General features: G+C 46.3%; 2 protein-coding genes across 2 annotated transcripts in view; one reads left to right on the top strand and one right to left on the bottom strand.

Annotated features, from left to right (window-relative positions):
- The window catches only part of HERC1 (HECT and RLD domain containing E3 ubiquitin protein ligase family member 1), a 250,627-nt gene extending 236,046 nt beyond the window's left edge, over positions 1 to 14,581 (top strand). Inside the window, exons 72-79 of the mRNA XM_011969255.1 lie at positions 2,171 to 2,340; positions 3,930 to 4,099; positions 4,366 to 4,531; positions 5,374 to 5,450; positions 6,531 to 6,783; positions 7,297 to 7,449; positions 10,656 to 10,961; positions 13,933 to 14,581. Coding sequence (XP_011824645.1) covers positions 2,171 to 2,340; positions 3,930 to 4,099; positions 4,366 to 4,531; positions 5,374 to 5,450; positions 6,531 to 6,783; positions 7,297 to 7,449; positions 10,656 to 10,961; positions 13,933 to 14,118 — 1,481 coding nt within the window. The 3' untranslated portion in view covers positions 14,119 to 14,581. The remainder of the gene's footprint in view (positions 1 to 2,170; positions 2,341 to 3,929; positions 4,100 to 4,365; positions 4,532 to 5,373; positions 5,451 to 6,530; positions 6,784 to 7,296; positions 7,450 to 10,655; positions 10,962 to 13,932) is intronic.
- A 6,643-nt stretch (positions 14,582 to 21,224) lies between these two features.
- The window catches only part of LOC105531330 (F-box and leucine-rich protein 22-like), a 4,500-nt gene continuing 4,183 nt past the window's right edge, over positions 21,225 to 21,541 (bottom strand). The window contains exon 3 of the mRNA XM_011969242.1: positions 21,225 to 21,539. Coding sequence (XP_011824632.1) covers positions 21,225 to 21,539 — 315 coding nt within the window. The remainder of the gene's footprint in view (positions 21,540 to 21,541) is intronic.

Below are 21,541 nucleotides of genomic sequence, written 5' to 3'. Positions count from 1 at the left end.
TGATCTCAGCTCACTGCAACCTCCGCCTCCCAGGTTCAAGTGATTCTCCTGCCTCAGCCTCCCAAGTAGCTGAAACTACAGGCGTGCACTACCATTCCTGGCTAATTTTTGTATTTTCAGTAGAAACGGGGTTTCGCCATGTTGGCCAGTCTGGTCTCAAATTCCTGAACTCCAGTGATCCGCCCGCCTCAGCCTCCCAAAGTGTTGGGATTACAGGCATGAGTCACTACACCTGGCCAGTATTTTTAATATATAAAAGAAATGACAAATTATAGCTTTCTAAGGCCCACTGTTAGAAATAAAGATTAAAAGCCCTGAGACCATTTGTCAAATTCCTCACCTTAGTTAACCATTAGAAACACGATGCCTGTGCATTGGCACAGCAGTCACCTTGCTGCCATTTTATTCTTATGTTTAGCGAGACTGGTGGGCTACTTCTAGCTTTTTGTTGTTTGTTTTATTTTTAATTTATTGTGAAATTTTTGTATAGCTACACAAAGATTTAAATAAAACTGTAATACATACTTGTGTGCTCAACACCCAACTGTGGGCCCTTTCTGATTTGATCTATCTTCCATTCATTTCAGATGTAGCTGTTACCTTGATGTTGTGACATTTGTCGTTCTTACACATTTCTTCATATTTGGGCGTTTCTTTTTTTTTTTTCCCGAGACAGAGTCTCACTCTGTTGCCCAGGCTGGAGTGTAATGGCGCAATGTCGGCTCACTGCAACCTCTGCCTCCCAGGTTCAAGCAGTTCTCCTGCCTCAGCCTCCCAAGTAGCTGGGATTACAGGCGTGCACCACCACGCCCAACTAATTTTCATATTTTTGGTAGAGATGGTGTTTCGCCATATTGGCCAGGCTGGTCTTGAACTCCTGACCTCAAGTGATCCACCCACCTCAGCCTCCCAAAGTGCTGGGATTACAGGTGTGAGCCACAGTGTCCAGCCATTGGACAAGGCCCTCAAACCTTGTTTTTCTACCATCTTCTGGTGTCTAAGGCACAAGAATTTCCCTGAAGCAAAGTTGTGCCTAAGAGCTCAGCATTCTCTTCCGGTTTTGCTAACCCCTCTATTTCTTAGGGGGTCCTAAAGTTCCCCATAGGGATTTTTTTTCTTAGATATCTAAGAGAGAAAAGTGGGAATTCCAGGTAGATTCCAAACAAGCAGGAAATGGTTTCTATTAATGGAATCTAGAATGAGCAGAGCTGCCTACGCACTGACAATTTCAGGTACTCAGTGGCTTCAGAGGGATTTCACTTCCACTTCAGGGCAGAAGTTATCCAATGTGACAGGTAAAGGTTCAAGCTCTGGGGCCACCTTGCTGGGGCTGAATCCCAGCTCCTCTACATGTGATCTGAGTGACTTTGAGACTCAGTGTTTTGTCTGTAAAATGAGGATAATAATAACTAACCTACTGCAAAGAGCTATAGAAGTAAGTGGACCCATTCATGTAAAGCTCTTAGAATAGTGCCAGGCACATAGAAGGGACTCAGTAAATGTTAGTTTTTACTAGGAACAAGCATAATACCTCTGGGAATTGCACTGTACCAGTCTTTATTTACAGGAAACTCAAGGGAGTTTGTATCTTGTTTTTACTCTGTGTTTTTGTGGGAGGGTAGCTGTGGATGCAGGCCTTGTAGTCTTTGCTTCTTACAGAACTCTTATTCTTATAGTAAAAGCCTTCATGAATCATGCACCTGTATGTTTCTGTCATTAATACTTTGTGTCAGATCCCTAGCGAATATGGAGTTGGCTCTGCTAAGTTTCCCATTTCCATTTTCCAGAACTGCCTACCTCATCCTTGCCCACATTTGTGGTATTATGAAGATGGCAATTATTAAATATGAAAGGAAAAACTTGGCTTTCTTTACTTATTTTTGTGAAGGAACTGCCTAAGTTCTATTGTTAAATCAATAGGAAATGAAAAGAGAAAATACCAGGTTTCATTTCCATAATGATAAAGACATTTTATTTTATTTTTTTCTCCGCCGCCTGATAAAGACATTTTAAAAACCAACACAAATGCACACAGAAAACTAAGATGAATTGATGGATAGAGGTTGGAATGGGTGTCCATGAGCTTCTCTATATGCTTGAAATTTTTCAAAATGTGGAAAGTGAAAGCAATGCTGTTTCCTTCACAAGTGCCCATTTGCTTTCTGGACAGGTGTGTCAGTACCTCTGCAGCTGGGCCTGCCTGACACACTGCCCCCCCAATACGGGGCGCTGAGAGAAGTCAGCATTCACACGGTGCGGGCCAGGCTCCGGCTGCTTTACCACTTCTCTGACCTCATGTACTCGTCCTGGAGACTGCTGAACCTTAGCCCCAACAACCAGGTAACAGACTGGCGTGGTAAGCAGTGCCCATGACATGCTCACCAGGCCCCAGGGCTTTTCCCTCTGCCTTTGGAAAATGCTTTCATGGCTAATAAGATAACAATTCTATTCCCATTTTATTGCTGTGTTAGGGACAGTCTAGAGTTTGGTCATGATGCTGCTAGACACAGAGTGGTCTTCCCTCTGTGTTTTGGTTTGTTCAAAAATCGAGTAGAATGGCTAAGCATACCATTTCTTTTTTTGAGATGGAGTCTCGCTCTGTCGCCCAGGTTGGAGTGTAGTGGCACAATCTCGGCTCACTGCAACCTCTGCCTCTCAGGTTCAAGCAATTCTCCTGCCTCGGCCTCCTGAGTAGCTGGAATTACAGGCCTGCGCCACCATGCCTGGCTAATTTTTGTATTTTTAGTAGAGACGAGGTTTCAGCCTATTAGTCAGGCTGGTCTCGAACTCCTGACTTCAAGTGATCCCCCCACCTCCACCTCTCAAATTGCTGGGATTACAGGTGTGAGCCACCGCACTCAGCCACTAAGCGTGCCATTTCTGCAAAGTCTAGAATATGATTTTAAAATGTAAGCACACAAAGCTATTAGAACCACAGTCAGGGTTGTTACATAAATGAATCTGAGAAGTTTCAGATACTTTTTTCTCTTCTTACAAATTAGCATTCTGGGTCCTGGGGAAAGGGAGGTCAGGGAAATAAAGTAAATATTGCTGATTTGTCTCTTTATGGACTAGTCTAGTAACAAAGTGGCTAGCTGTCGTGTGTGCGTGTGTGCGCGCGCGCGCGCGTGTGTGTGTGTGTGATTTGACAAATAGGTAGCCAGGCAGCAGAGTCCTGTGCAGCACTAAACAGAGTGTTAGCACACTGTAATTCGTGGGAGAAATGTTTATAGTGTAAAGTGAATTGAGAAAGGCAGCTCAAAATGATAACAGTGTGAGAAACGTTGTGTATACATACACAGAAAAGAACTGGAAGGAAATAGATGAAATTACCAATGGGGCATCTCTATATGGTAGGATTTGGAATCACTTAATTTGCGTATACATGTGTGTATCCTTCTCTGTATTTTCTAAGGTTTTTAAAAATAGTAATTATATATTTTATCAGAAAAAAAAATTTTAAAGGTTACTAATAGTTACTAATCCTGAGTTTGAGTTTATGCTCTTAAAGTGCATTTTTAAAAGAATGTATGTTCTGTTTTTCAATTTTTAAAATAATATTGAGACAGGGTCTCACTGTGTGCCCAGGCTGGAGTGCAGTAGTGTGATCTCAGCTCACTGCAGCCTCAGTCTCCTTGGACTCAGGTGATCCACCCACCTCAGCTTCCCAAGTAGCTGAGAGTACAGGCACATGCCACCATGCCCAGCTAATTTTTATGTTTTTGTAGAGATGGGTTTTGCCATGTTGCCCAGGCTAGTCTTGAACTCCTGGGCTCAAGTGATCCGCCCACCATAGCCTCCCAAAGTGCTGGGACTACAGGCATGAGCCGCTGCACCCAGCCAAAATAATGTATGTTCTACAAGTGAAAATTGTTATTTCTTTTAAGCCTAGATTATACCATTTCTGATACCTGTACCTTCTGTTACAGAACAGCACATCCCATTATAATGCTGGAACTTGGGGCATTGTACAGGGACAACTTCGGCCTTTGTTAGCCCCAAGAGTCTACACTCTGCCAATGGTGCGCTCCATAGGAAAAACCATGGTTCAAGGCAAAAACTATGGACCTCAGATAACTGTAAAGAGAATATCAACCAGGTTAGCATATGTATGTATGTTTCACTAACGAGTGGGATTTTTTCAGATGGATGTTATTACTAATTTCTGTGAATCTTAGTTTACTCACTTCTAAGGCAGGGTAGATAGTAATAGTACTTACATTAGTACCCAGTGTGGTTACAGTGGGCCTAGCACAGTGTTTGGCTGTTAAACTAGCTTTTTCACTCACTGATGGGAAGATGTCATGTGATTTTGGGGAAATTGGTAAGAGTTGTATTTCATTACTTTCTCTCTTTCTTTTAAAGAGGACGGAAGTGTAAGCCCATTTTTGTCCAAATAGCGAGACAAGTAGTTAAGCTGAATGCATCAGACCTCCGTCTGCCTTCCCGAGCGTGGAAGGTTAAGCTGGTTGGAGAAGGGGCTGATGATGCTGGAGGAGTGTTTGATGACACCATCACAGAGATGTGCCAGGTATATTCCTGCAGTGTCCCCTGCTGAGTTACCTAGTCTGCTACTGGCCATTTTGCTGTTTCCAGTGATCACTCTGCCAGGCTTGTTTTCATAAATGTAGCAAGGATGCATTTGTGAGCCTCATATAAAGTCATGCTGTTAGTGATACGTAGGCAAATTAGAGCAACAGTTTTTGAAATGCTTTGTCAAGATACCTTACTACATAAATATCAGTTCTTAGGCATCTACCAGTGACTCACCATCTGTTGTGTTATAATATTGGCAGAACAAATAGCAATGGCATATATGTACATTTACGTAACAGACAAATCCAGGAGCACCCATGTGCTCTGATTTATTCCGGTGCTTTTAGAACAAAGTAGAACTGCGAGATTCCAGGGGAGTTAGAAAAATAAATGTTAAGAACTGGTCTTAAAATTAGACCAGTTCTAATTTTAAGATCTGCATTGGCAGCTTTGCTTCCAGATCAGCTCTGTCCTTTCCAGCATTGCCTAGTATCAGGATTTTTCCAGTAAACCCTGTGACTAAAATAATGCTTGACTATCATTATTGAATCTATTTGAAACATCACTACACTCTTTTCATAGCAACCACTACTCCTGCCCTGGATTGACTTTCTCATTCCTTTTGGTTCTTCATACATGAGTGCTTTCCATAAGGGGGATTTCCTAATCTCATTTTAAATTGAAACCACGAAAATGAAGTGTGAAATCATCAGTTGTCACACGGCATTATAAATTCCTCAAAATACACTCTTTTTAGTATGATCTTTAATGTAATTGGTTTGTTCTCTTCATGCATTTGATTGTCATTTCTCAAAAAAGTTTCTCTTTCTTCTACAGGAACTTGAAACTGGTATTGTTGACCTTCTTATACCCTCTCCCAATGCCACTGCAGAAGTGGGTTACAATAGGGACAGGTATGCAGTCAGCAATGTTCATTATATGTCTAAAATAATAATAATAGCTCACGTTTATTGAGTACTTACTATGTACCAGGCACTGTTTTAAGTGCTTTACACCTATTATCCCCTTCAGTCCTCATTATAACCCTAAGGAGTAAATATTATTGTTATCCTCTTGTCAAAGATGAGGAAACAGGCCAGGCGCAGTGGCTAACGCCTATAATCCGAGCACTTTGGGAGGCCGAGGCGGGTGGATCACCTGATGTCAGGAGTTTAAGACCAGCCTGGCCAACATGGTGAAACCCCGTCTCTATAAAAAATATAAAAATTAGCTGGGCATGGTGGCACATGCCTGTAATCCCAGCTACTTGGGAGGCTGAGGCAGGAGAATCACTTAATTTGAACCCAGGAAGTGGAGGCTGCAGGGAGCTGAGATCGTGCCACTGCACTCTGGCCTGGGCAACAGAGCGAGACCCCATCTCAAAAAAAAAGGGAAACAGGCGCATCCTTCAAGACTTGGTATTTATTGAGACCAAATCAATGATAACATAGAGGGGGAGAGGAAGCTCAGACTTGATCATGAAACCTGATTTATGTTTCTGAAGGCCCACATGGCCTCCCCATAATGAATTTTCTACACCAAAATTTGTTTAAAAGTTTTATTATGCTAGCAAGTCACAAAAGTTAGTATTTGCAATTACATATTATCTTTATATTTGCAAAATTTTGAATTTTGGATCCTGTTTCATGGACTTGTAAATTAAAAACAGAATGATTTTAGAAAACAGGGCATTCTGGAGCAGGTAGCTTAAGATCCTTACATAGTTCTTCTAAAAATAGTTCAGAATACAGTCCATGTGCTGTGTGAAACAGTAACTACATGTGGTCCACATGTGGCTTTTGAGAACTCAACATGTGATTAGGGAAGCTGAAGAACTGAATTTTTAGTTTTATTTAATTACTTTAGCCTCATGTGGCTAATGGATGCCATATTGAACAGTACAGGTATAGACTAACGCTATAGCTGTCGTTGCTAACTTATTTCTAACAGAAATGAGGAAAATACTGTTTGAAATATTCCCTTTAATTTTGCAGGTTCCTTTTTAACCCTTCTGCCTGCCTCGATGAACACTTAATGCAGTTTAAGTTTTTAGGAATTTTAATGGGGGTTGCCATTCGCACAAAGAAGCCTCTGGACCTTCACTTGGCCCCTCTGGTGTGGAAGCAGCTGTGCTGTGTCCCACTCACCTTAGAGGACCTGGAGGAGGTGGATCTGCTCTACGTGCAGACTCTCAACAGCATTCTTCACATTGAAGACAGTGGGATTACCGAGGAGAGTTTCCATGAGGTAAATCCTGGCCAGTCTCTGTTTCTACTGGTGTTGACTTCCTATATGCACAGACTAGAATTTTTCTGTGTAAAATTGAGATATAGTCTTCCACTTGCTGTCTGGCTGAACCATGCCATATCTATGCCATTGCTGCCCTTAGCAGCTCAACCCCAGCAGTTTAAACAGCTTCTGATAGATAGAGCAGGCTCCTGGCCTTAGCTGCTCCTTCCCCCTTAATTTTTTTCTGCCTGTTAGCGTGAAGAACCAAAGTGGAAAGGGAGGCCTGGGGTCACCAGAGTTCAACAGGCCTGGTTTGGGAACAGAGAGATTTGGTCCCATTTTTAACTACAGCTGGTTGAGTGATCACGTTGCTGCTGATCAAGTAGCCGGATCAGTCCTACCTGTCTTGTTTTCCTTGTTTTTATCCTTAAAAATTGTGAGTTTGTTATTGCTGTGCCATATTTGTATGTAAAATACTTTTTGCTGTCATTTCTACCTTGTAATAAAGATTCTTTCTTCTTCTGTTCCTAGATGATTCCTCTTGATTCTTTTGTTGGCCAAAGTGCTGATGGCAAAATGGTTCCTATAATCCCTGGCGGAAATAGTATCCCACTCACATTTTCCAATAGGAAGGAATATGTGGAGAGGGCCATTGAATATCGACTTCATGAGATGGACAGACAGGTAAGATGAAACTTAACAGGAGGTACACATGAATGCTTGGGTTTCTTTCCAAATGAGAGCTGACTGGTTATGCCAAAATCTGATATGTATTTACTGTGTTAATTCCTCTGTATGTATGTATGTATTTATTTATTTATTTTAATTTACTTATTTATTTTTGAGATAGCATCTCACTCTGTCGCCCAGGCTGGAGTGCAGTGGTGCAATCACAGCTCACTGCAGCCTCTGCCTTCTGGATTCAAGTGATTCTCTGGCCTCAGCTTCCCCAGTAGCTGGGACTACAGGCACGTGCCATCACTCCTAGCTAATCTTTTTATTTTTTGGTAGAGACAGGGTTTTGCCATGTTAGCCAGGCTGGTCTCGAACTCCTGGCCTCGAGTGATCCACCTGCCTCAGCCTCCCAAAGTGTTGGGACTATAGGCGTAAGCCACCACACTCAGTGATTCCTTTGTATTTATATTTCAAACCCTATTCAGAGACTTTTCAGGCCTTCTCCTTATCCAGTGCCTTAAATCGGTTCTGAATTGGTCTTTGGTTGGATTGAGACCATTTTCATCTGGCATTCAGACCTTGCCTTCTTACTCCTCCTTAGTCCTGTTTGTCCTCATGTCTTACTGCTTCCCAGCTCAGCTGCTTACTGCTTACTGCTTCCCCCCACTCTAGTTGGGTTAGTCAGGGCCCACGTAAATGAACCCCCAAATGCTGGTCTTACGACCTCACATGCATTTCCCTTTCCCTCTCTTGCTGCTATTCTTTAAACCTCAGCTAAGAGGGCATCTCCTGTACACACAAGCTTTCCTCCAGGTCACCAACCTGTAGAGATCTTTTTCCTTACTTTGAGGTTCATTGAAGTTCCTCAAGATATATCACGTACTTCTATGTTATGGTCTAAGAATTAGGCCCCAGAATTTAGGTCTTGTTTCCTCAGCTTACAAGAAATTGAATGAAGAATGCATTTTCTATTTCATTTGAGTTACCTTGTTATGTGCTGACGGGTAGGTAAGCATTTAATAAATAATGGGAGTGTGAATGAGTGACCACAGAAGTAAATATCATGTCCAAAAATGGTTCTTTTGATAATACAATCATTAATAGCACTTCAACAATACTTTATTTGCAGAATATGTTGGGGTCTTCTCAAGATCTGGACTCAGGCTGTGAAGCTATAGAAGTTTAATAATTGGAAGTATACATATTCCATACCTCTCACTCCCGGCTCCTTCTTAGACTTTGGCTTTGGGCCAAGTCCAGTCAGAAAAATGGTATCTTTAGCCAATGAAGTTGGGTCTTGTCAGTGATGCTGTTTACACAGCCAGGGATTTGTTGTCTCCAGTTCATGGATATTTTTAATCCCCAGAGAATAAATAACTGACTAGAAATGTGTTGATAACCTCCTGCATGCCAGCCATGGTGCCAGGCACTCTTGCCTGCCATTTTTCCCATAGGTACTCTGTGAGGTTAGGATTACCAGCACTGTTTCACAGAAGAAAGCACTGAGTGCCCACGGCAGAGCCAAGACCCCAAACCAGGCTCCAAGATGGTGTCCAGGCTCTTCTGATGACCCTTCTTCTGAGGGTTGGATGGGCACTCCCTTTCCACAGCTGTGCTCTGCTCTGCCCTGGCTTTGTTCTGTTCTCAGTCACAAGCCCTTCTTCCTCTTTCACTTCTTCTTCATCTCTTAGAACTGTTTGTCCCAAAGCTGTCCTCAGTTGTCCCCCTGCCATCTCTAAGCAGCCAGTCCCGTACCTCAGCCTGATTTTTTTTCCAAACAGCTTTTGTTTTGTGTTCCACCAAGCATAACAGCTTGTTTGTTCGTTTTTGTTTTCGGTTGGCAGACTTTGGTGGGATATTGACCTTTACAGTAGAGCCTGCCTTTACTGCCAATCTCTGATCCTTATGGGCCAACCTTAGTGCCAGTTTTTTATTTATTTTTTAAGAGAGGGTCTTGCTCTGTCACCCAGGCTGGAGTGCAGTGGCACAATGATAGCTCACTGCAGCCTTGAACTCTTGGGCTCAAAGGATCTCCTGCCTTAGCCTCCCAAGTAGCTGGGATGACAGGGCAAGCCATTGCACTTGGCCTAGTTTTTTTTAATATAATAAATTTTATTATATATATTTAAGGTGTACAATACGATAATATAGGATATGCATATAGATAGTAAAAAGGTTATTATAGTGAAGCAAATTAACATATCCATCACCTCACGTAGTTACTCACTTCCTTAAGGTATGGTCTCTCTTCAGATTCTCAGACTTTTTACATGGTGGTAGATGGTTTTGAGTTGGCCAGGAGCAAAGAAGTATTTATGAAACCTTGAACAGTGGTGAGTCTGTGCGTAGGATATGCACTACTGTATAATCTTGGAGGAGACATTTTTCTAAACAAGCTGTCAAGGCAGCCCCTGGTTGCACCCCACTTGGCACTCCCCAACTTGCCTGTGCCCAGCACTATGATGCTAAGAGAACAGTGCAGTGTAGAATTACCCAGTCACACAGAATTTCATGTGGTTACTCATATATAGTTCTCATCAGAGCCAGTTGAGAGCAGCAATGTCTGCATTTTTCAGATGGAAAAATTAAGAGAGTTAATAATCGGTAGAGCTGGGAGTTAGAACCCAAGTCTCTTGACTAAATTTGTTGCCTTTTCTATTGCCTTCCTAAAGAAGGACTTCCCATTTTTACTTTCTTCTTTGTACTTTTCAGATTTTTTTTTACAATGAGCATAAATAATTTTTACAAAAAGGATATAACTATTTTCAAAAGACAAATATAAATTTAAAAAACAGTAGACAACTAGATGAGTCTCCCAAGAGCTTCTTACCTTTATGAGATGAAATGTCCACACATGCATAGTTTGACAGCATATGGCCACATATGATTAGGAATGTGAGTGAGCGGGGCTGACATCCGGGAGGGCCCCAGTGGGCTGGGATTTTGTGGTAGAGGGAAGGCAGGCTCCTAAATTGGACTTGAAGTGGAACCAGGAGTGTAAGAATCCCACAGCAGGGAGAGGCTCTAAGAAGGGTTGAGAGGGAGGGAGGGTGGGCCTTTTTGACTGACTCTCATAGAGCCTGGCGGTCTGAGAAACAAGTGGAGGGTCTGGGGAGCAGATGAGCAGGCAGCAGGAGGCGCCTAGCCCCACGGGGCCCATAGCAGATGCCAGGTTCCCGCACACTCATTGAATGAGCAACCTCTCCTGGGAGCAGGTGGCTGCAGTCCGAGAAGGGATGTCCTGGATTGTTCCTGTGCCGCTGCTGTCCCTCCTCACGGCAAAACAGCTGGAGCAAATGGTGTGTGGGATGCCCGAGATCTCTGTGGAAGTCTTAAAGAAAGTGGTGCGGTACCGTGAGGTGGATGAGCAGCATCAGCTGGTGCAGTGGTTCTGGCATACGCTGGAAGAGTTCTCCAATGAAGAGCGGGTGCTTTTCATGAGGTTTGTGTCGGGAAGATCTCGGCTACCAGCCAACACTGCTGACATTTCTCAGAGATTTCAAATCATGAAGGTTGATAGGGTAAGTAAGCTATTCTTTCTTTCTTTGTCATGTCTGCCTTATTGCTTCATTGTTGTTGAGACAGGGTCTCATTCTGTAGCCCAGGCTGGAGCACAGTGGCGTGATTTCAGCTCACTGCAACCTCCACTTCCTAGGTTCAAGCAGTTCTGCCTCAGCCTCCCGAATAGCTGGGACTACAAGTGCGCGCCACCACGCCTGGCTAATATTTTTGTATATTTTGGCAGAGACAGGGTTTCACCATGTTGGCCAGGCTGGTCTTGAACTCCTGACCTCGGGAGATCTGCCCACCTCGGCCTCCCAAAGTACTAGGATTACAGGCCTGAGCCAACATGCCTGGCCCTCTGCCCCTGGTTGCTTTTATGTTGGGGAAACCAAACTATGACCTTCAAGTAGGCCTGCCGATTCATGCTTAATACTTGGAATTTCCATATTAATGAGAAAATCAAGCAATAAAATTTGTTTAGAAATATCATTTAGCTTCAGTGGGAAGAGTCCTAAGTGGATGTAGAGAGCATACTACAACCAGCAACCTTCCCTAAATCTTCCAGCATCTTCCTGAGTTAAAGCTGAACTTGGCACAGGGATCATCATACTGCCTGTTCCTGCGCTGAGCTATGGCCTTGTTTGTTTTCATGAAGATATTAACCATTAACTGGTGGGTGTGTGCCCCAGAAGGAACCCAAAGATGCGAGGAGCAGCGATAACAGTCTGTGCCCGCTTGTGTGGCATGCATTGTGGGGCAGGCAGGGCTGCATCTCTGCCATCTAAAGGCCCCAGCTGCAGAGCCCCAGCCCAGCTGCCATTTTGACAGATGGCTTAGGAATAAGAGGGCTTAGAGTCTGAAAAGCACACTGCTGCCAGAGTCATCTTTCTTAAGCACCCATCTGACCATGTCATTCTCCTTCTTTTAGACCTTTCAGAGGCCCCCTATGTTGACTCCGAAATAAATGCCAATGACCTTAGCTGCCTTAAACACTTCCACAGTCTGGCCTCTGCCCCACTTTCTGATGTCACATCTTGATACTTCTCATGTTCTGGTCACAATGGGCTGCTTGCCTTTCTCCCCAGTAGACCAGGATGTTTTTAAAACTCTGTGCTTTTATGTAACCTGTTCCCTCTGCTTTAGTAAGTCCTCCTTCGCACCCCTTTCCTTCTATCTCTGGCAAGCACTTACTCATCCTATAAGCCCAATGCCAGTCAACTCCTCCAGGAACCCCTCCTAGATGCTTTCCAGGAGTGCCCCTACCATTGCTGAAGGCAGACCTAGCCAGACTCCTTCTCTCCACCTCCTGAACACTGGGTACAGCCCTCAAACCCAGAACTTACTGCATTCAGTTAGGAGTGCCTCTCCTCCCTCTGTCTCCACCCCCACTCTTCACAAGCCCCCTCTTCCATATGAGCTGGGCAATTCTCTGAGCAGGGCCCATGATGTTTGTTCAGAAAACAGTAAGGGAAGTGGGGCCTCTTCACACACAGGCCCTTCCTGCCAGTTTAAGTGTCTGGCTTTCTGGTGTTTTTCCAGTAGCTACTCTTGGAAGTTGCTGTAGCCAAAGCTACTCCTCCCTGTGCTGCCTCCTGAGGCAGCAGGCCGCTGCTCTGCTCCTGGGCTAGGCTTGCTGGAGAAGCCACGTGCAGGAAGGGTTATAAAAAGCCTTTCCATAAATTTTCTGCATGACTTGCCAAGAACTGTAAATTGTAAATCTGTTTTCTTGCTTCAGAGAGAAGTAGGGAGGAGGAAATGGCTCCTTTCTATTCAGCTCTGGAAACAACCCTTGCCTTTTATCTGTCCTGGGCTACCCCTGCCGTTTTAGGAGGCCTCAGGGTTGTCAGCCTCAGCAACTGACTACTGTGGTCATTTCCTCTGTGGCTTTTAGATCTTGTCTACAGTACTCACATTTAGGTCATCAGAGCCACCTAGTGGCACCTCCCTTCCTTACTGCTTTCAGTTTTTCTGCGTTGAGCTCTATGTCATCCCTGGCTCTGGTGCATTTGGGCTACTGGGCCGTCCGCCTCCCCTAGCAGGACACGCGGCTCACCTAGGCGTGGGCTCTGTGGAGGAGGGCTGCTGTCAAGAGGATGTTGAGTGAGGGAAGACAGGTTCTTTTTTTTTTTTTTTTTAAGCGAACCTTTTAAAAATGTATAAAAACAGTATAATGTCATTACTTTTATTACGAATTGTTTGGAAAATAGTTGTATTTGCAAGGAGGGATAAGGAACATATATAATCCTGTCTCTCCAGTAGTAGCTATTTTTACCTTTGTGAAATTCCTCGTAGTCTTTGCCTCAATTGTACAATTTTTTACATGATGTATGTAGAATTTTTTCTGCCTTTTTTTAACCTCCTAATGTATCCTGAACACCTGTTTTGCTGCCAGCCATAATTATTTTAAAGGATGCATCACCATCAGTTAAATGGACGGACTGGGGTTTAATTGACTGCCCTTCCTTACGTGAGCTGTGTGAGGCGGCCAGGACGCCGCAGAGGAGGCAGAATGCACATGAGGGAGAGGAGAAGGGGCAAAGAGGCTCCCAGAGCCGGCTGCGCCTCACAGTTGTTCTTTCCATTCTGCCTGCTCTGTTGGGGGATTCCTGCAGCTGGCTTCCAGTCTGTACCCTCTTGATGGATGGGTACGAACGACAGGTGCCTTCTTACTACACTCTCATCCTGTGCCAGGCGCTGTGTGTAGTGTATTCTCTCAAGCAATCCTGCCAGTCAGAGCTTCTCCTCGCTTTACATACACAGACACTGGAGGAGGTGAGGAGAGGAAGGAACATTTTCACCCAGAGCCTTGAGGGCCACGGAGCAGTAGGGCCTTGGCTCATTCGATCTGGCCCAGTCTCTGTGTCCACTTGACTTAACCATGTGGCCATGTTAATTCCATCTTGAAGGCAGGGAGAGGTCATGGGCAGCCCCACTCCCCCTTATGGCACTCTCATGTCCCCAGTCACAGCTCTGGGTCTCTCTCCACAGCCTTACGACAGTCTGCCTACCTCACAGACCTGCTTCTTCCAGCTGAGGCTGCCCCCGTACTCCAGCCAGCTGGTCATGGCCGAGCGCCTGCGCTATGCCATCAACAACTGCCGCTCGATCGACATGGACAACTACATGCTCTCAAGAAATGTGGACAACGCCGAGGGCTCCGACACTGACTACTGACCGCGTGGGTGCTCTCACCCTCCCTTCTGTCCCTCAATAATGCTCACTTCTGATTTGATGTTGATATACTTTTATGGTAACTACGTAGATGTTTTAGGAACATAAACCAACATTATAAAGAGTGGCCACATTTAGTTATTCTAAATGTAACAAAGAAATTAGATGTTTTTATTTTTCTGTGATTGTACAAAAACAACAAAAACAAAGTGCTCTCAGTCAGGTTTTTCCCTCCATATTTTTGGTCACTTTTGATAAGTTTGCATGAAACCATTTTGGTGCATTTTTAGTTGGGAATGGTACCTTTTTGTAAACCCACCCAGTGAACATGAAATTGTACATTGTGTATAATTGTTCATTAGAAAGGACAGTTTTACATGAATATTCATATATTTATTTTGTTTTAATTTGAATTGCCTGTTCAGGGTTCCTTATGCAGAGAAATAAAGCAGATTCAGGAACTGGAGCATGGCTGTTGGTATTGCTTCCTGCGGAGCTTCTGACTGGGGGCTACCATTGAGGCAGACATGAGCCCGGAACACAATGAGCTTCCAGGCTGGTCTTGCTCTCACGGCTTTTTGACCCATTCAGAAACATTCCTTTACATTGAGGGTGGGCTTTACTTGGAAATAACATAGCAGGGAACCATGTGGTTCTAGGAGACCCCTCTGGGTTGGAAGCCCCTATTTTCCATTGTTCTTCTGTCATCCTGGGTCTCTCTCACTTTGTTCCCTCAGCTGCTCCGCCCCTCTCAGCACCACCCGTCCTTCTCTGGACAGCCCCAGCTACCTAATGTGGAGGGCGACTCTACCAGACAAGGAGGAAGGGGACCACAGTAATGTCGTCTGGCCCTTCCTGTGAAGAACCTACAAAGACAAAATGAGCACGTGATGGAATTAAAGAACAGGGCAGTTTACAACATGTCTCTGTGGGGAGGGCAGCCAAGGGGAAGGTGTTACAGAAAGGCCAGCTACCGCTAACAGGCTCTTAAGCATGTATCAATGAGTGAATGAGTGGGTAAATGTGTGAATTAGCGTGAGAACTGATGAGTGGCTTTCACATCCTTGAATGATGGAATTGTGCAGAGGGCTGGGGAAGGGGTTACATTCTTGGTGCTTAAACTCAGCCAGCCCCTGCGGGCCCTCAGTGCTGTGTGTGTGTTCAGCAGCATCAGGGTGAGCGTGTGTGAGCATGTGTTTCTGGGGGAAGGGGCCGTCTTGAGAGCAGCTGGGAGGGCTCTGGCTTCTTGGAGTGTGTGCAGGAAGACGGGCAGGCCCGTGGACAGCGTGTCTCCCTCACCTACAGCAAGTTCATGCCACAAGCTGCTTGCACTGTACTTCGTGGACAGGGTCTTTGCCAACAACGTGCTCAAATGACGTGCCAGCCAGCCAGCCCTCTGCAGGCAGTTATTTTTTTCCACAAGGAAGATAGAAGGTGTATATTTTCAAAGAGAAATAGAAAAATAAGGTTTTGCCAGCTAAGATAATGTGGTAAATGGATCTTTCCTAGTGAGGATATCTAAATATTTAGAATGGTGACATCTTTGTTTTATTGAAAAAAAGCTTCAGCTAGAATTGGGTCTCAGGGAGGGACTGCAGCTTTTGGGGGAACCCCCGGAGGTCTGGGTAAAGATGGGCCTTTAATACCGATCTAAGAGCGTAGTCAGTAGCATCGTCGAAGGGCTCTGGGCTTGAAGCCCTCCTGCTGGGGGTGGGAAGGTCCTGCCTGGGCCTCTGGACCAGGAGAGAATTTCTCTAAGAAAAGAAAGGCACCTGTGCTGCCAAGATCCTGGACGAAGCCCGGAGAGGCCTCTTAGGGTCTTCTGAGCCACTTCCCACGTCCCTCTTGCTGAGGTGGGCTAAGGACATGCAGAGCAAAGGATATATCTGCAGTCTCTAAATTCAAAATAATGGCTCACCCTGTGCCGCTGCCACAGTTTGCTCTGGACTGAGGGGCAGGAGCACCCCCAGAAGACCGGCACACATGCTTGCAGGTCCTGGGCTCAGGACTAACAGACAGCTGCTCAAGTTTGACCCTGTGAGGGGAATCTGCACAGTGCCATGGTTTTACAACGCACACTGTTTCTTTGCCAGAAACCTGTTATTTCCTCATTGTCTTGACTTTTTTCATTTTTGCTAGTTGCCCAGGCTGGTCTGGAACTCCTGGCCTCAAGCAGTCCTTCCACCTTGACCTCCCAAAGTGCTGGGATTATAGGCGTGAGCCACTGCGCCTGGCCTCTCTTGACTTTTTGAAAATTCTGGAAGAGGGGGAAGCACAAGTCTCTGATCTGAGGAGTTGAAGTCGGCCTGGTCAGGCGCTTCCCTTGGTTCACTTTCAGCTCTTACAGAGGCTTAGGCAGTTGTTTGCTGGCCTCATTCACTTAACAAATACTTGGCAGTTTTTATGACCCTTAAGCAGTCTCAAGAAAACTTTGACCATCAGTTTTTAAAATTTAAGATTTCTGGCCAGGCGCGGTGGCTCACGCCTGTCATCGCAGCACTTTGGGAGGCCGAGACGGCCGGATCACGAGGTCAGGACATCGAGACCATCCTGGCTAACACGGTGAAACCCCGTCTCTACTAAAAATACAAAAAATTAGCCGGGCGGGGTGGTGGGCGCCTGTAGTCCCAGCTACTCGGGAGACTGAGGCAGGAGAATGCCGTGAACCCGGGAGGCAGAGCTTGCAGTGAGCCAAGATCGCACCACTGCACTCCAGCCTGGGCGACAGAGCGAGACTCTGTCTCAAAAAATAAAATAAAATTTAAGATTTCTCCTGGCATCCTTCAAAGTACGGCTTTGTTCTGGGCCTCCTAGCTTTGTGGCCTTTGCCCAGGACTCCTGGCCGGATGAAGCCTACATCTGGTGAGTTTGGTTTTTAGCCAAAAGCAGATCTTGGGCATTGAATCCTAGAGCTGGAGGGAAAGTCTCTAAGGGGCCAGATGATCTCTGCCTCCATAAACCAGGAATCCAAGGTCAGGAGAGGGAAAGCTGGGTCATAGGTGTGCCCTGGCTAGAACTGGCAGCCTTTGCGTCCTGTCAGCGTGCCGTGGTAGAGCCAGGGGGCTCAGTCACTTCCCCTCCAAACACTCATCCTGTGCAGAAACAGGCCAGTGTGTCCCTGCAAGACAAGCCTCAGAGCACCACCTCCTGCCAGCAGCCTGCTGCCTCCTGGGAGGGATCTGGAACCCTTGACCTAACAGCGTGTGGCCCTGGTCTCTCTGCCGGCACTGGGGCCCCTGTGCAGACCAGCAATGTGGTCACAGGTCAGCCTCCAGCCAGGGAGCAGTATCCTGCCCCAGTGGTGAGGTTCTTCCTGTTCTCTCCCACCACCTTATCCTACATGTGACCATTCGCTGCCTTGGCCAAACCTTAGAAAGAGCATTCCAGGAGTTGAGGGAGAGGCTGTGAGGGCACAGAAAATCCCAAGCCATTTCTGGGTGGCTCAGGAATACAATCAGGCTCCCATCAGCCCTGGCTCACCCCTTCCCTGGAAATGCCTAGGGCTTCTTGACCTTTGCCTTTGCTGTGCCATGCCTGCCAATGGGAATATCCTCCTTACGGTTGGAACCTGTGGGAGCTGGCGTCAGCCCACAGGCCCAACTCAAAAGCTCCGACTGCCACAAAGGGTGCCTGGCTTGCTTCTTCCCAGTGCCTGGCATTTGTGCGTTGTACCAGGCACTCAGCTTTTCTAGCCCCCCAAGGATATGAGGATACCTCCCTCTATCCCTGTCTTCCAGGCATTGCACATTTAGACATAATCTCATAACAATGTCACAGAGAGGGTAATGGTCCCATTTTACAAATAAACTGAGGCTCAGAGATGTCATATCTTGTCAAAAGCTATGGATGGCAAAGCTTGGAGATCACTCAAGAACCCCCTTCAACCTCAGCTGCATGTCTCCCAACTAGGGCTGAGTCCCTCCAGGTAGGGCCTGGCCCAGCCCATGGCCAATACCCAGTAAATGCTTGTGAGATGAATTAGTTGGTGGATTAAGCCTGCAGGGGGCCCTTATCTCTATGCTAACCTGAGTTTGAAAGGGTTGTTTTTACTTTTTAATTTAGTGGGGAAGGGGCGCAGAGATTCCATGCCCTCCCTGGACATACCACCCTCCCTCCAGGAGCCTCCATGCATGTAGCTATCTGGAAGCTCCAAAAGTGGTTTTGTGATTAAGTGAGGTATTGCGCTCTGTTAAGTGCTTTGCTCATGCCTGGTGGTGGTGAACAGTGTCTGTTAGAAGGCAGAGTGGAGACCCATGTGTCTCCATCAGTGCCCGCCCTCTGGGGGCACCTAAAATGACCCTTCGCTTCAGAACCCAAAGCTCCTCTGGCTAAGGTGGGGGCCAATTTGGGTCCCTAGAAACAGCACTGGACACAGCAGCACTGCTTGAGTTCTGTGATCACTATGCCTTGGGATGCAGGGGAGTTACTAGGCATTGGAGGGTTAACCGGGAACTTAACCCTGTCTACAAAAGAGCTTCCATGGGAAAGGGGGGTCACCGGGGAATGCAGGTTGCCCCATTCTAGCTCAACCTACAGTGACCTCTGCTTTACATAATCATAATCCTTACAAACACCCCAAAAGCAAGGTTCCCTTGTTATCCTTAGTACTCAGATCAGAAAACTGAGGTTTGCAGAGGGCCAACCTGTCCTTGGTCACAGGGCTAGAAAGTGAGGGACATGGGATGGAAACCCAGATCCATTAGATCCTGAAGCCAGGATCCTGTTGTTCTCCAGGCTAAGCCACCAATTTAGGACAAATAGAACATGCTGGGAATTGGGGCTTATTGGAGATGATGAAAACAAAGGCCTGAGGTTTAAGTGGCTCTGTTGTAGACAAACATTGAACCCCCCGGAAGCCTGAGCTTTCTTTCAACAGTGTTCAGAGTAATGGGAGAAAAATTAATTCCCAACAAGGCCTCTCCAAGTGCAAGGCAATGGTGGGCAAACCGGGAAATCACCAAAAGGCAGCCTGGGTCTCACAGGCTAGTAGCAGGGTCCTGCCACTCCACCGCAGCTGGTGTGTGTGACACAGCTGGCTCTCCTGACATAGGGATTAGAAGGGATTATGCTGGGCCAGGGCTTATTGTGGCTACCCTGTTTCTGGAGTAAGCACTGCCCCAGCCAGGAGCCCTTTGGCAGTCCGCAGAGGGGCTGGGGTGGGACAGGGTGCTGCTTGCCTGTCCACATGTTCTGCCTGGAACAAAATCCAGGGCCTCTGGGACTTCACCTGACTCTCATCTGTACATGGGGCCCTGGTTCCTTCTGGGGGTACATTGGGCTGAGGGGGAACGTTCATCTCTTGTTTCATCCTCACATTAATCTGTCCATCCACTGCTACCCCCATCCCTTACCATAACCAAAGCAGGTGCAGATGTTTGAATTAACAAGAGCAAAGTCTGATAACAAAAAGCAAATTACCCAAAACTAGTAAAGGGGGAAATAGCCAGATTACTATTTAAAGTAACTGCTTCAGTTTTTAGTGGGGAAAGCAATTTTGGGGGGTTTTAAAAGGGAAGACTTGATAAGGAAGGCATGCAAGAACTGGGCTGAGTATGATGTCTGTGTGTTTTGTCCTGGTGGCTAGCTTGGGTTTCAGTCCACCTGGACTTCGGATTGACATTATTTTAACAATGGCCAGGTTGTTAATTAGCCATTTTGAAGTAATTTTTGGAGGTTTGCAGCTGGGTCTCCAGACTTGGTCTGTCTCAAGACTAGCCCCTGAAACTTCTAAGACATCACACAATTAAATAGTAGCATACAGTTAGATAAATGAAAAGGGAGCATATACAGTGAGAAAGGGGAGGGATGTGGAGTCGATTTTAAGGCTAAGGAGAAAGGCTTTTGAGTTGCCTCAAGGTTACATTTTGAAACCCAAGAGAATGGGGAAAAAAAGGTTTAAAATGCATGAAGTTAAGCTGCGGGCTACATTGCTTCTCTGATATCTGCTACTCAGCTTCCCTGCTCGTTCACTCTGCACCAGCCACTCTGACCTCCTTGCTGTTCCCCTAACACATGAGCCGTGCCTGTAGTCCGCGGCCTCTGCACTGACTGTTCCTCTGCTAGGAGTGTCTTGGCCCCCTGGCTCACTTCATACCTTCAAATGTCATCTTCTCAGTGAGGCTTACATTGGTCAACCCTTTCTCAGAGGCTTCACTCCACCTCCCAATCTCTTGCCAGCAATCCCTAATAGCCCTTGTTACAGCCTGCACTTTTTTCCAAATACTTACTACCTTCTTTTTTTTTTTTTGAGAGGGAGTCTCACTGTGTCGCCCAGGCTGGAGTGCAGTGGCGCGATCTCGGCTCACTGCAAGCTCTGCCTCCCGGGTTCACGCCATTCTCCTGCCCCAACCTCCCGAGTAGCTGGGACTACAGGCGCCCGCCACCACGCCCGGCTAATTTTTTGTATTTTTTTAGTAGAGACGGGGTTTCACCGTGTTAGCCAGGATGGTCTCAATCTCCTGACTTCGTGATCCGCCCGTCTCGGCCTCCCAAAGTGCTGGGATTACAGGCGTTGAGCAACCGCATCCGGCCCTTTCTACCTTCGTATATACCAGTTACCTGTTGTCTCTTCCCCCACTAGAAGGTAAGCTTCATGAGAACAGAAGTTGTCTTTTTCCTTGCTGTTTCCCTATTTAAGCAATGAATTCAGGAACCTGTGAGTAGGGATCAAGCTCCTCTTTCACACAAAGAAACACCTGGCCTTGGATGGGTGAAGGGCTTTATCGCAGCTGGCGCTGGGTGGAGCCGGAGTGTGAGCAGCGCCCATAGTGCTCCTCGCCTCTTCCACCCACCCAGAATCCTCCCCAGTGACCCAGGACCAGGCGGCTGCGGAGGGGCCGAGAGCCTTCACTAAATGTGACACATCAGTGACTACAGCCCTGAAATTGAAATTGGAAGCCCAGGCTTGTGTTCACGTCCAGCAAATCCAACAGGTGAAAAATCTAGCTTGTCATCAGCTTATAATAGTCTCATTATCAAAAGCTTAGCCAGGGCTGCTGATTTTGCTTTTAAATGTTTGAGGCTTTTTTTTTTCTTCCAAATCATTTATTCTTCTCTTATGATATGAGAACAGTAGAAAATATGGATAACTATGCAGTTTATGTAAGCATTCAACAATTGGGAGCGAATTTTCTACAATCGCGAGTGCGGTCACTCCGGCAGCGCATCCGCCCCAAGAAAGGTGGGCAGGCAGCCGCGCGTGCGGGCAAAACCTCAAAGAGGAGCGGCTCGGTGGCTCTTTCTGCCCCTGCTTCCCCTCCTCCTGCTTTACCGAGATCACTACCGGGGGCCCTGGAGACGGCGGTCCCCAGGGCACTCCGGGAGCCGACCGAGCGCAAGCCCGCGAACTCCGAGTGGTCAAGTCCTCCCCACCGAGGTGATTTCGATTCAACCTCGATCGGAGTCCCCGAGGAAGGTGCAGGCGCCT

Source organism: Mandrillus leucophaeus, unplaced genomic scaffold (assembly GCF_000951045.1).
Source record: "Mandrillus leucophaeus isolate KB7577 unplaced genomic scaffold, Mleu.le_1.0 Scaffold12, whole genome shotgun sequence".
NCBI lineage: Eukaryota > Metazoa > Chordata > Mammalia > Primates > Cercopithecidae > Mandrillus > Mandrillus leucophaeus.
This window is presented reverse-complemented; position numbering and strand designations above follow the sequence as displayed.